General features: G+C 35.0%; 1 protein-coding gene across 6 annotated transcripts in view; it reads left to right on the top strand.

Annotated features, from left to right (window-relative positions):
- Positions 1-13089, top strand: part of Cnot4 (CCR4-NOT transcription complex subunit 4) — a 109172-nt gene that overhangs the window by 64934 nt on the left and 31149 nt on the right. For 3 of the 6 annotated variants that reach the window (XM_010616188.2, XM_010616191.2, XM_010616193.3), the window contains exons 8-10: positions 2656-2789; positions 10321-10378; positions 12442-12691. In XM_010616188.2, coding sequence (XP_010614490.1) covers positions 2656-2789; positions 10321-10378; positions 12442-12691 — 442 coding nt within the window. The remainder of the gene's footprint in view (positions 1-2655; positions 2790-10320; positions 10379-12441; positions 12692-13089) is intronic. The other 3 variants (XM_010616190.2, XM_010616192.2, XM_010616194.3) reach the window with 1 other exon arrangement.

A 13089-nucleotide genomic window follows, 5' to 3' on the forward strand; every position in this document is an offset into this window, starting at 1 on the left:
CCGAGCCCTCTACCTTTCATAAATTAGAAAATAATGTTTTGTTCAGTGATATTGATAAAGTAACAATTTTATAAAATGTTTCTCCTGTAAAAGTGTCCACTGAATCAGTATCCTGTAAAGAATGAATTAAAGACTTAGTATCTTACATTTTTTACATTTCCTCTTTCCTGTCTCCTTTAACTTACTTACTTATTTATTTATTTATTTATTGGTTTTTTGAGACAGGGTCTCACTATGTAGTTGAGACTGATCTGGAACTCACTATGTAGCCCAGGCTGGTCTCGAACTCACAGCAATCCTCTTGCCTCAGCCTCCCAAGGAAGGGCTGGGATTACAGGCGTGTGCCACCACATCCAGCTCCTTTTATTTTGTATAATAAGTATGCTTTTACAAGTAAAAATATCGACCATAATGGCTTATTAAATGAGGATTATACCAAAGCACAATGCTGTACTTCCATCTTAGAGATGAGGACTTCATATTGTTGCTTGTGAATTTTTGCAGAAACACTTCTCGTTTAGAAGGTTGGGGGGCATTGATTGCTCCTTTCATTCTCCAGGTCAAACTAGAGAAAGGCTGATAGGGGCTCCATCAAGAGCAGACTGTTAAATAAATGAAATAATATTACCTTTTTTTGACTTGGAGTTAGTATAAATTAAAACCCATTACAAAGTGGAGTTTCTTGACACTGGTCCTTATGGTTCAAAAACAGTGCTAGGTAAGGCCCATCTGATATCTACCAGGGACAGATGAGGTTCTGATTTCTTACTTATTCAGTATATTCCTTTTATTTTTCAGCTGAAACTTTCTTGAATGAAATCTAAATGAATTTTGACTAGTGGAGACTATACTTCTATACACTATCACAATGAAAATTTCTGTCTACTAGAGAATTTTTAAGCCTAGGTTAATCTCATTTAAAGTATTACTGAAAAATATATGGACAGTTGAAACTTATGTGTAATGGATTTTAAGCTATAATTATGAACTACACCCATAGAGTCACTTGAATATCAGATTGAGCCTTTGTGGTTAAAGAAAACGGTAACATCTCCTGAAGTGTTGATTGCAGTAAGAATTGTCAGGGATTCTCATATTTTCAAAATGTAAAATCTGGCCAAGTATGGTAGCACATGCCTGTAAGCCCAGTACTCTGGGAGGCTGAGACAGGAGTATTGTGAGTTTAACCCAGCCTGAGCAATTTAGCAATTCATTGTGATCCTATCCCAAACAAAAACAAAACAGCTGGGGCTGTAGTTCAGTGCAAAGGCCCTGGGTTCAATTCCCAATACTGCACATAACAAAATCCACATCTAAATGTATTTTTTCCTGAAGATTCTTTGCATATTGTTGCATGTTCCTTCTTTTCCTTGAATTTAAAAGTTACTTTGAAAGGGCCTTTTGTTAAAACACTTTGTTAGTGCAGAAAGGACATTTGAGTAAATTACATTATGACAGAAATTAGAAAATCATTCTTTATTACTCCATAGTTCAAATTTTAGGACATATTTATAGATCTGGTTGAAATGAGCAAGTGGCCTCTCAGAGCAGGGATGATGTGTTGTACAGTACGCAGTTGTACTCAGTTAAATGAACATGTCTGTGCTTTTTGTTATTTTGCTTCTTTTAACCTCTGCCACCTTGTTTTGCCATACATTTTAATTAAAATTTTAAAATAATAGATCCCTGAGTATAATAAGTAAAAAAGTCCTTCCAGTCATTACATACTTGCAGACAGAAAAAAGTAACTCGAACTAATTTCATGATCATTGGTTCTTATGTCTAATTAGCTTTTGATGTCAGTTTTTGCCTGATTTCCTTCACAACATTTGTAGTATTGCTTTCAGATACGCAGCTGTCCATCTGTGATAAGTACAGTACTGTCCCTTTGTATTGTAGAGTGGGGTCAGCAAATCTTTCTGCAAAGGGCCACTTCTACATAGTAAATATCTTAGAATTTCTAGGTATGTAATCTCTGTCACAACTATTCCTTTTGCAAACTATCTCCTCTGCAACACTCCATATTGCCTTTTGTAGCAAAAAAGCAGCCATAGACAGTATGTAAATGAATGAGCATAATTGTGTTTCAATAAAATTTTATTTACAAAAATAAGTTTGTGTCTGTAAACTGCCCACACTTGGTCCAGAATTTAAAATACATTAATTTTTATGTTACTCCTGATGAGAAAAGACAAAGGAAAAAAAAATGTGTGCGATTTGTGCAATTTTTAGTTACCACCGAGATAAGAATATAGAAACTGTTACTTAAAATGTTAATTTCTAAATAAAACAGTTCAATGGATAAATTTTGAGTGATCTTCAAAAACTCAGTTATTACCTCTTAGAAGATTTAATTATGTGAAAAAACTTGCAAGTAGGTCTAAAATGGACCTTTAGTTTTCTGAGATAGCAAAATTAATCTCTCCTTAATATGTTTTTCTGTATAATAGAAGTTAATGAAATGCCTTAATTTTGTTGGAATAATTTTTGCTGGTCTAGAAGTTTTGTAACTTTCATCCTTGTAGTTTTCTGACTCCATGAGAAAACCTTTGTGTGTTTTATTTAGGATACCTTTAATAATTCAGAAGGTAACACAGTATTTTATACCACCCATTTTATGAATCCTACTGCAGTTTTAATTTCTCCATTCATTAGGCGGGCAAACACCAAGAATATGAACAGAAGCTACTTCAGGAATTGTATAAATTAAACCCCAATTTTCTTCAGCTGTCTACGGGTTCTGTTGATAAGAATAAGAATAAAGTGACACCGCTGCAGAGGTATGATACGTAAGTACTGTTGCTAATATAGTTGGACATTTTTACTCTCCTCTCTGTCAGTTCTCTCTTTTGATTCTGCCTCTCTTTTAGGCATAACCCTTCCTTTGGTATAACCCCTTCTTGACAAGGTCTGTCATTCATGCACAGTAGTTTTGCTGTGAGGCAATGTAGGCTCACAGTTTCTGGGTTTGAGTGGCTATTGTGTACTGCTCTCAGGTTTACACTTTGTACAGCCTTTTCATGCCTTCATCTTTGCAGTGGTTTGCAGAGTACCCTGAGCCCAGGGAACATCCCCTTTGTTAGAAAGGAGATTAAGGAATGTTGGTTAAGAAAAGGTTCTTGTTACTTAATTGAAGTCTCCCTGATACAATGAAAGAAGACTCATGGCACGGATATTTAATCCCAAGAATAACTAAAGTCTTATGTCTGGGGGGTAAAGTGTATCTCAGTCATAACTGATACTCATTTTGTAAGACAAAACTTCCCCTAACCTCTACTCCAGCACAGTTTTGGGTTGATACTGTCTCACTGTATAAACAAATTTGTAGTCTTTAGTACTAGGTCTCACTCCATTATGATGATCTTCATATCTTGGATTGTATTGTACTTGTTTATGACCTGCCAGATATTTAGAATTTTACAATTTAATTTTCTTCTGAATGTTCAATAAGTTTTTGAGGTATTTGTTCTTTTCTTTTAATCTAAGTTAAAACTTAAGCAATAAATTTTAATGTGCTTGTGTTAAATGTTATAGCCCAGTGTCTTATTTAGTAATAAAATACTTTTAAGAGCCATTTTTCACACATACCCAATAATAGCTGCATAGATCATTGTCACAGTGCATTTCTTCAGTGCCATATTCTTGGGTTTAAATTTTTTTTTGGTACTGGGGATCAAACTCAGGTCCTTGCGCTTGCAAGGCCAGTGATAGCACCACTGAGCTAAATCCCCGGCCCTTGGGTTTAGATTTTTTTAATATATAAATTTTTATTATTTATTTATTTATTTTTCCTCATTGAGTTGGTATATTTTAGGTATACAGTACAGTTACATTCATTATTGGGATCTTGTACCTTTATATGACAGGTCTTGGTTCTCATTTGTTCCCCTTGTACCTGCCCTCCCTTCACCCCCTCCTCCCCTCCCTATTTACATTTTATTTTCATTTTGGGTTTAAATTTTTGAAGTCCTTGTTTTACTCCCTTTTACAGTGAAGATTATTTAAAGGTTAAAGACTATTTAAATTTAAACACTTACTTATATAAAAATATGCAGTGATTTTAAAAATATAGTGAATGTTTAAATTTTAAAAATGTATTACAAGAGGTTTGGGATTTAGTTCATTGGCACTGTACCTGTCTTGCAAGTGCAAGGTCTTGAGTTGGAGCCCCAATACTGAAAAAAAGGAAAAGAAGAGAAAAATGTATTATAGTGCCAGAGATGTAGCTCAGCAGTGCAGTACCTGACTACCTGACTAGCAAGCACGAGGCCCTGAGTTTGATTTCTGGCACCTAAATAAATAAATTAATCTAGCACCTAAATGAATAAATCAATGTATGTATGTATGTATTACAGTAAAAAACATTAATTCCCCTAAGATTCCCTGTCTCACTTCAAACACACCCATTGTCTGAAGCAGCTCTGCAGATCTTCTTCCATGAATATCTTTAGATATACTGTCACAGTGGCCTCAGTCTCCTGGATGGATTCCAAATATTACCATTCATGGTTATTTTGACTCTTGAGGCAGAGCCAAGAATTGCTTGGTGCCAGATCCCATGCATGAGAATACACTTTTTATGAGCCCGCCATTCCATTAGATGGCACTGGGCTCTAGTGTTTACTGTAATGTTTGATAGCATCTTGTAGAGACACTCAGAAAGAAAACTTCCAGAACTGCTTCAGAAAGTGGCACAGACTATGGGAGGAGTGTGTTGGAAATAAGACGGAGTAGTTGGAGGGAGATTAATGTCAATATGTCTTACTGTATCAATATTTTTGTTTAAACATTGTGCATTTTGATCACACCTCATAAACATGAATAGGCCACAAAACAAAATTACTGTAAACTGAGATTTGTTTATATCAAAGATAGTAATAAAGGCTAAAGCTAAACAAATCTTTCTCGGTAATAAACTTCAACCTTTTCCTGTGATCATTTGTACCTATACTTTTCTTTCCCTATATGTTCATAAGGAACCAAGTGCAATTACTTGTCTTAATGGTTGCTACTTCTATAGTGCTTGGTATAAGAATGAAGCTATTGAAATATTTGCATCAGATGCATTCAGCATTCAGTGTTTACATACATCATCATTCTCTTTAAAACTGCTGTCAGTCTGGGTTATAGTTCCTAGAGATTGTAGGGCAGAACTTTAAAACTTAGATTATTTCTTTGGGATAACATTTGTTGCTTTCTGAGTATAAAAATAATAACATTTGTGTTGACAGAAATGTGAAAAAAATTATGAAAACATACAGAAGAAAATATCGTAGGTGCTGTCAGTACTCAGGAGTTTTTCACTGAAAATGATTTGTGTATTTTTCTTGCAGTATATTATTTCTGTGTGGTCTTTTTTTTCCTTCCTGTGAACATTTATATAACATTGTACTCAAAATACTTTGATTTGTTACATTAAAACTCAGTACAAATTATTATGAATAGTTCCCCATGTTGTGAAGACATACATTTTCATGGTGTGTTGTACTCCCTAATAGATGACTATTTTAAATCTATTAAGCCAGTCTTCTGAACTCCTATGTTATGTTCATTTGATTGGTATTTGTAACACTGTGCTGAGCATCTTTTCACATAAATGTTTTAATACTGATTATTCCTAAAAATAGACCTTCTTGGTCTAAGTTTGCGAGTATTCATTTCCTTATTTTTCCTCCAAGTGTTGATAAAGAGATCAGCTTTAATTTATATGTGACTAATAGATTGAACTTTTTGTACATTGTAAATTCCTAAGTTCCCCATGTTTTGTTTGTGTTTCTTTGTAAATTACAGAGATCTAATTTTTCCCAATTAGTTGATCTATTAATCTGTTTCAAAATGCGTTGAATTTATAAGTCAGTTTTGGAAGAATTTATATTCTATAATGTGAAGTCTTCCCAACCAGTAGCATGACATTTCTAAGTGTTTTGTGCTTCTCCGGGGAAATTTTAAAAATCTTTTTTCATGTTTCATTGTTTTTGGATCTTCCACCACCTCTTTATGTTTCAGAATCCCTATGCTAAAAATTAAAGAGCAATGTTAGACTAGCAGTGCTAGCACACACTCTTATCTCATGCTTTGCCTTGATGGGGATAACTGATGTTTAGTCACTCAAGTATGATTTTCATCATTTATTTGAGATAACTTTTGACCACACTATGAAAATACCTTGATAGTCAAATTTGTTGGGCTTTTCCCTTTTGGTTGGAAATGAATATTGTAATTGTCTTTTGGCATTGTAACAAGTATCCAGCTTTTACATATTTTGTAATCAGTTATTAATAGATTGTCTAATATTTTATCAGCTTTGCCTTTGTTATAAGTAGGTGGTAGGGATGAATTTTTAGATAAGGCTTCTTCTTACAGGGAAGTTGCCAAGTTAGTAATGAACAGGCAGCTCTTTCTGTTCTATCATCTTACCCAAGAAGAGTTAGAAATTTTTTTGTTTTGTTTTGTTTCTCTGTTTTGAGACAGGCTCTTGCTATGTAGTTCAGGTTGGCCTTAAATTCACTAGCCCAGGCTGTCCTTGAACTTTACGGCAATTCTTCTGCCTTAGTCTCCTGAGTGCTGGGATTATAGGCATGCACCACTTTGCCTGGCTCATCTTTTATTTTGTAAGCATATTTGCTCCCTCCCTCCCTCCCTTCTTCCCTTCCTTCCTTCCTTCCTTCTGGTAATTTAAGAATTAAACTTTTCTGGGAAAAAAATAAACTTCAAAGAGGGGTTCTTTTTTCCTATTTCTTGGTACTCCTAGGTAGCAAGTTGCAAGATTTTAAAAAAATGTAATACTAACTTTTATTAGTATATATTTTTAGTACGTAATGATTACATTCATCATGGGAAGTTGGTACATGTATATAACACATTTAATTCTTTTACTTTCCCTTCCCTCCATTTCCCCTCCTTCTATCTCTTGATCCCCTTCCCATGCAGATAGTCGTTTTACAAGAGAAATTGCAAGAATAAAAGCCTAGAATTTCATAACACTGAGATACTTTAAAAATATTTACTCCTAAGAAGTCTGCAGTTTCACCGCAGGTTTCAGAACTATTTAGGAATAGAACTTAAAGAGTGAGACTGTGTGGAAATATTTATGTTTTTCTGCCGAGATTTATACATATCCTGTAAAAATAATGGCTTGATGGTGTTATGAGATCTAAATCCAAGTTAATACTTCTTGGTCTCACATGAATCTGGTGCTTCTTAACCACCTCTGAAGTCTTTGTGGCCTTAAGTGATTTCTCTTTCTGTCACGGTTAGGACTACTGTCAGAATTTGAGTGACCTGGTATTTGAGTGAATAATGTAAATTATTCTAATTAGCTATAATTCAGAAACATTCTTTTTTGGTTCTAGGGATCGAACTCAGGTCCTTGCTCTTGCAAGGCAGGCAGCAGAACCACTGAGCTAAATCTCTGACCCCCAGAAACATTCTTAAGACAACTCTATGCAGTCATATTTCTTATATTGCCCCAAACTGAAGACTGACTTCAGTTACACTGAAAATTACTATTTAGTGTTCTTTAATGGTCGTGGCTGGAAAGGTGAATCAAGATCCAGACCCCAAAATCGTTCATTTGTGATAGTGCTTGGTTTTAGTTTCTATGTATACCTGTTCCTCCCAACTTGAAGCCATTATTCCCATAAGAATAGTGCAAGTTTATTTCACATTATCTCTAGTTACATTCCAGTCTGTTCTTGCTACCCCACCAAATTGATTTTTCTAAAACACTGCTTATTTAGGTCATTTCTGTGTTCAGATATTTCCATTGGCTTTGGAGTCTAGCCATGTGTTTCTCATCTTACTTCCCATTGTTATTCAAACAATCCCATTTGTTAGCTAACTGATCACTTAACCCACAACTTTGTTGGTGACCTTTTGACCCTTGACACTTGTGCTGCTGTTACCTCTGTTGCTGTCCTTTCTTTTTTCATTCTTTCTAATGTGTAAATCTTTAAGACCTACTTAAATTTGAACTCTCCTAGGAAAATTTCCCCAATTGCCACATTTATGTATCTTTGCTTTTTTTTCTGAAGACTTAAAGCACTTTAAGCAATTTATTTTGATTGCTGGCCCTCCTTGCACGTTAATCTTTATGCTAGAATCAAGAGCATTTTAAACTGAGCATGGTGATGCAAGCCTGTAATCCCAGCACTCTGGAGGCTGAGTCAGGAAGATTGCCTGAGTTGAGGCCAGTTTACAATACATAGTGAGTGCAAGGCAAGCCTGAACTAATAGCCACCACCCCCCCTGCCGCCTAAAAAAGCATCTTGTTTTCTCAGCAGAAGAGATACCTCAGATGCATATTGGTTTCTAGCTCTTGTTTACTTACCAGTCAGTTATCTCTTTATAAGGTGACTTTCTGTGTATTTTCAGTGAATAATTTTAAAAAATGCAGACTCTTTATTTTACTGTACATCTATTTCAGTAATACTTATCCTTTGTTCATGTGGTGAGTTAATTATGGAAATTATGTCACTAGGTCAGTGTTGTAATGTTTACAGAGATTTTTCTTTTGTCTCAGTCAGACAAGTTAAAATGGACTTGAAGTTAGCATTTTGTCTTTACCATGATACTGCATTTTCTAGAAATAAAATGTTAATGTTTCTGAGTAGTAATTTGCACAAAAATGTTTTATTTATGTGTGTACATGCATGAAGTATGATTAAAATGTATGGCAAATGTTCAGATATTTAAAATTTATTGTAGTAAAAAGACATTGCCACAAATCCCCCTCTGCATACTCCTTGCTTCAAACACATTTTACGCCATTATTCTTGATACCTTCTCTCCTTCCCCACTCCACTCCACTCCCCTGCCCCTCCCTCTCCCCTGGCTCTTGCTATGTAGTTCAGATTGACTTTGAATTTACCATGTAACCCAAGCTGGCCTTGAACTTGTGGCAGTCCTCCTGCCTCAGCCTCCCAAGTGCTGGGATTACAGTTCTTGCCACTTTTGAAGCTGTTCTGAAAGTTCTTTTTTGTGAGAGTCTTTGTGTGTCACTGGTGAGTGGGAAGGCTGGCTCACTAAATTGTTATGGTGTGTCCTTATTCACCAGATCTGGTACTGTGCAGTTTCTGGCTTTTCCCCAAAGCCAAAATGACTGGGAAAGGTAAGTTTTTGAGAGGATTCAGGACCTCAAGGCAGCTACGACAGTACAACTGAAGACACTTAGGAGCTGGGCATGTTGTTGCATGTCTGTAGTTCCAGCACTCAGGAAGCTGAGGCAGGAGGATAGCCAGGAGTTCAAGGCCAGTCTCAACTACATAGTAAGACCCTGTTTTAAAAGAAAAAGACACTTATGAAAGAAAACTTCTAGAACTGCTTGAGAAAGTGGCAAGAACAGGGGTGTGTTTGAAATTAGGGGGGAGTATTTAGGTGGGGTTAATGGCAACATGTTTTTTACTATTAATCTTTAAAAATTTATTCACACTTCACGCACATATACCTTCTAGGGTTTGGATTAGTATTTGGAAGTATTATATGAAATTTATGGCTCTTAAGAAGTTACAGAACAATAATAGCAAATCTTTTAGAGCTTTCAGTGATACAAACACCCTGCTGTGGCACCGTGTGCCATAGGTTTGCCTCCACTGCTGTAGAAGCTGGGAGTGGTGGTACACACCAGTAATCCCAGCTACTCAGGAGGCTAAGCCAGGAGGATCTCAGGTTTGAGTGCAGCCTGTATAACTTCGTGAGACCCTGTCTCAAAAAACAAACTGGTTGTAACTCAGTGGTAATATGCTAATTTAGGTTCAATCTCCAGTGCTGAAAAGAAAAAAAGAACCTACAGGTAACATTTTAATAATTTTTACACCTGTCAAACATCTAGAAAAATGAGACATGTTGTCACATGCACAAAACTAAATGATGGATTAGATGTTAATCCTATTGTCTATTTTAAGCAGTAATTTTTTTCATAAACTACCACTTCAGCCATTATTTTGCACAGTTTAGTTAAAATATAAGTTCTTAAGGGGCAGTGATCAAGGATAGGGATCTTAACATATTTTTGTGTCTTCTACATCTAATTTAATGTCTTACATCATAGTGCCTCAGTAGTAAATGTAGTTAGTTAAAGGCCTACTTATCTGGCTTTTTTTTTTTTTTTTTCCAGACAGGGTCTAACTATGTAGTTGAGACTGACCTAGAACTCACTGTGTAGCCCAGGCTACTCTCAAACTCACAGCAATCCTCCTGTCTCAGCCTCCCGAGTGCTGGGATTAAAGTGTACCACCATGCTTGGCTTGGCTTTGAGGAAGTTTTTGTTTGTTTGTTTTTGTGGTGGAGTGACTTAAAATTTGATTTGTTTTCTTTTTACAGCCCCATTGACAAACCTTCAGATTCTCTCAGTATAGGGAATGGTGATAATTCCCAGCAGGTAAGATTTGAATAAAATATCACATTTGTTTATCAGCTATACCCTGAAAACAAGGTATTCTATGCAATTGAATTTTCTAAATAGTGAAAAGTACTTTAAATACTGACACAATTTAAAATATCTCTGGTGGACAGTTTTGTTAAATGCACTATTATTAGCCTTCTTAATTCCTGCCCAAATATGTAGTCTGTAGTGTGACCCTTTCTTGATGACTCAGAATTACCATTCAACTATGTAGTACCATACTGTATGGGAACACATCAATATCTTATAGTCTGCTGTGGTTACTGGCCTTAATGGCTACCCAAATGGTTCCAAGTCTGTGTGCCTTCTTGCTTTTAAGAGTTGTTTTTCCTTGATATATTCTCCCCATCTTTTACTGTCAACTTTAGTTTGCACACAGAATACTTACTCCTAGTAGTGCTCCTCCTCCCAATGGCCCGTGGATTTTAAATGATAAAGCAAATGAACTGTTTGAACTTAGATCCCCTGTGAAGCCGAGTGAGGGACTGGCAGGCATGCATTGTGTCATCTTATTGCTTAAGCAACCTTTTTTTCTTTTATTTTTCACTAGTTGAGTTTCTGTTCATCTTCTTACATTGGTAAAGAAGTTTGTTTTTTCCATAAAGAATAGCAAGTTTCCCACAGTATAGGTGAAAAATCTAAATTACAGTGTTTTTGAAGTTTTTTATTCACAAATTCCTGTATGTTCCTGTATATATTTTGGACTGATGTTTAAAATTTTTTTCATAACATAAAAATAGTTGTAAAGGATAAAATTTTCAGCGTATTATCAATATTGATATTTTCAAGTAAAAGTGCTACATTGCTCCTTAATAAGTATAACAAATTTAATGTTTTGACACTTTGTCATACTGTTTTGCTCATACCACATTTTGATACCACATCATCCACTTCAAAAAAACACATAGGCTCTTCTTTAACAGTCAGAAATTTTACATCTTTCTTGTTCTTATACTCATATTTCTGGAGCCATTACAGAATTTTATCTTGATGTGGGATAGTTTTTGTTGGGAAAGCATACTCTCAAGTAAGAGTAGCCATTTTTAAAATTAATTTGTTTGTTTGTTTGTTTATTTATACATTTATTTGGTACCAGAGATTGAACTCAGGATTTTGTGCTTGAGAGGCAGGTGCAGTGCCACTGAGCTAAATCTCCAGCCCAAGAGTACCCATTTTAAATAATAATGTTCTTGATTTATTTCAGTTTTTCTGTATTTAGTATTGAGCAATATACAATATACAAGTAGACTTTGATGAAAAAAAAGTAATCGTTAACCATAAATACTGTAGTTAAGAGATGAATTGGGTCACTTGAAAATTAGTTTTCACCTGTCCTTAGATAATCGAATATCACCTATTGGTAAAATGAGGCAAGTTTTGGAAGCAGTCTTTTTCATATTTTTTGTTTTCCTAAGAGGTAAGTGCTAAGATATCATGTTTCTATAAATAAGTAGATGGAAAGAAGAAAAGTATTGTACCGCTGTCCTTCAAATCTTTGAATTCCTCATGAATTAGATACCTAAGAATTACATAAAGATTTATTATGATAATGATTTTTTGATCATATATCTGGGAACAGCTTGTATAAATTTCCTGTCAGTATTGTTAACTAAAATACTGCGAATTATCTAGTTTTGTAGAAAGATTAGTCATTAGGTCTGTCATTCCGTTCTTACCAGTTGAAATCTAATGTCTTTGGTCCTTGGAAAATTTGCACTCAAGCAAAGATCCTATAATGAAATGCCAGAGAATAAGAAATACTATTTTGTTTATAAAGTAAGAAGAGTAAGATTACAAAAAGGGAGGAAATTGGTTGTCTTTTCAGGCTGGTTAGTTTTTTTAAAAAAATGAGTACCAATGTACGTTAAAAATTTAATGGATTTTATGAAGCTCCTGCTTTCATTAAAAAGTTTCCAAGTTTCAGAATTTGAAGACCACTGTTCTGATGTATTTAGTTGCAAAACTTTTTCATTATTGATTATTAAAATATATTGATTTTTTTTTGTGTATTGATTTTTTTCTTTTTCTTTTTTATTTAGATATCTAACAGTGATACACCTTCACCACCACCTGGTTTATCAAAATCTAATCCAGTCATCCCCATCAGTTCATCCAATCACAGTGCACGGTCCCCTTTTGAAGGGGCAGTAACAGAGTCACAGTCATTATTCTCAGACAATTTTCGCCATCCCAACCCCATCCCAAGTGGGCTTCCTCCTTTTCCCAGCTCCCCACAGACATCCAGTGACTGGCCAACAGCACCAGAACCACAGAGCCTCTTCACATCAGGTATGTAGCAATCCTGGGGTAATAATTACACTGTTGACCTACTGTTGATAGACTAATGTGATACCCATAGGTGAATGCATGTTTATCCTTTTTCTCTTGCACTCCCTTTTTGTAAAAATGTAAACAGTTAAACTACCTGAAATTAAGTTGTGAATGAAGAACCTAAGAATTATTGTATTAAAAGATATTGCTCCAGAAACTAAACTGGTTATCTCATTTTCCCAGTATTGAAAACCTTATTCCTCTGGAAATTATTGAGGACTTAGTTTTTTTTTAATCAGATTTGTATTTGTATAGATAAATTTTTTCTCTACAACTGATAAAGAAGTAAGAAGTTTACTACCAAATATGGTAGTAAATGTTACATCTTTTGTATTTTGTAGCCATTTTCATTTTTA

This window comes from Fukomys damarensis, unplaced genomic scaffold (assembly GCF_012274545.1).
Source record: "Fukomys damarensis isolate Sample0158 unplaced genomic scaffold, DMR_v1.0_HiC HiC_scaffold_16, whole genome shotgun sequence".
Classification (NCBI taxonomy): Eukaryota; Metazoa; Chordata; class Mammalia; order Rodentia; family Bathyergidae; genus Fukomys; species Fukomys damarensis.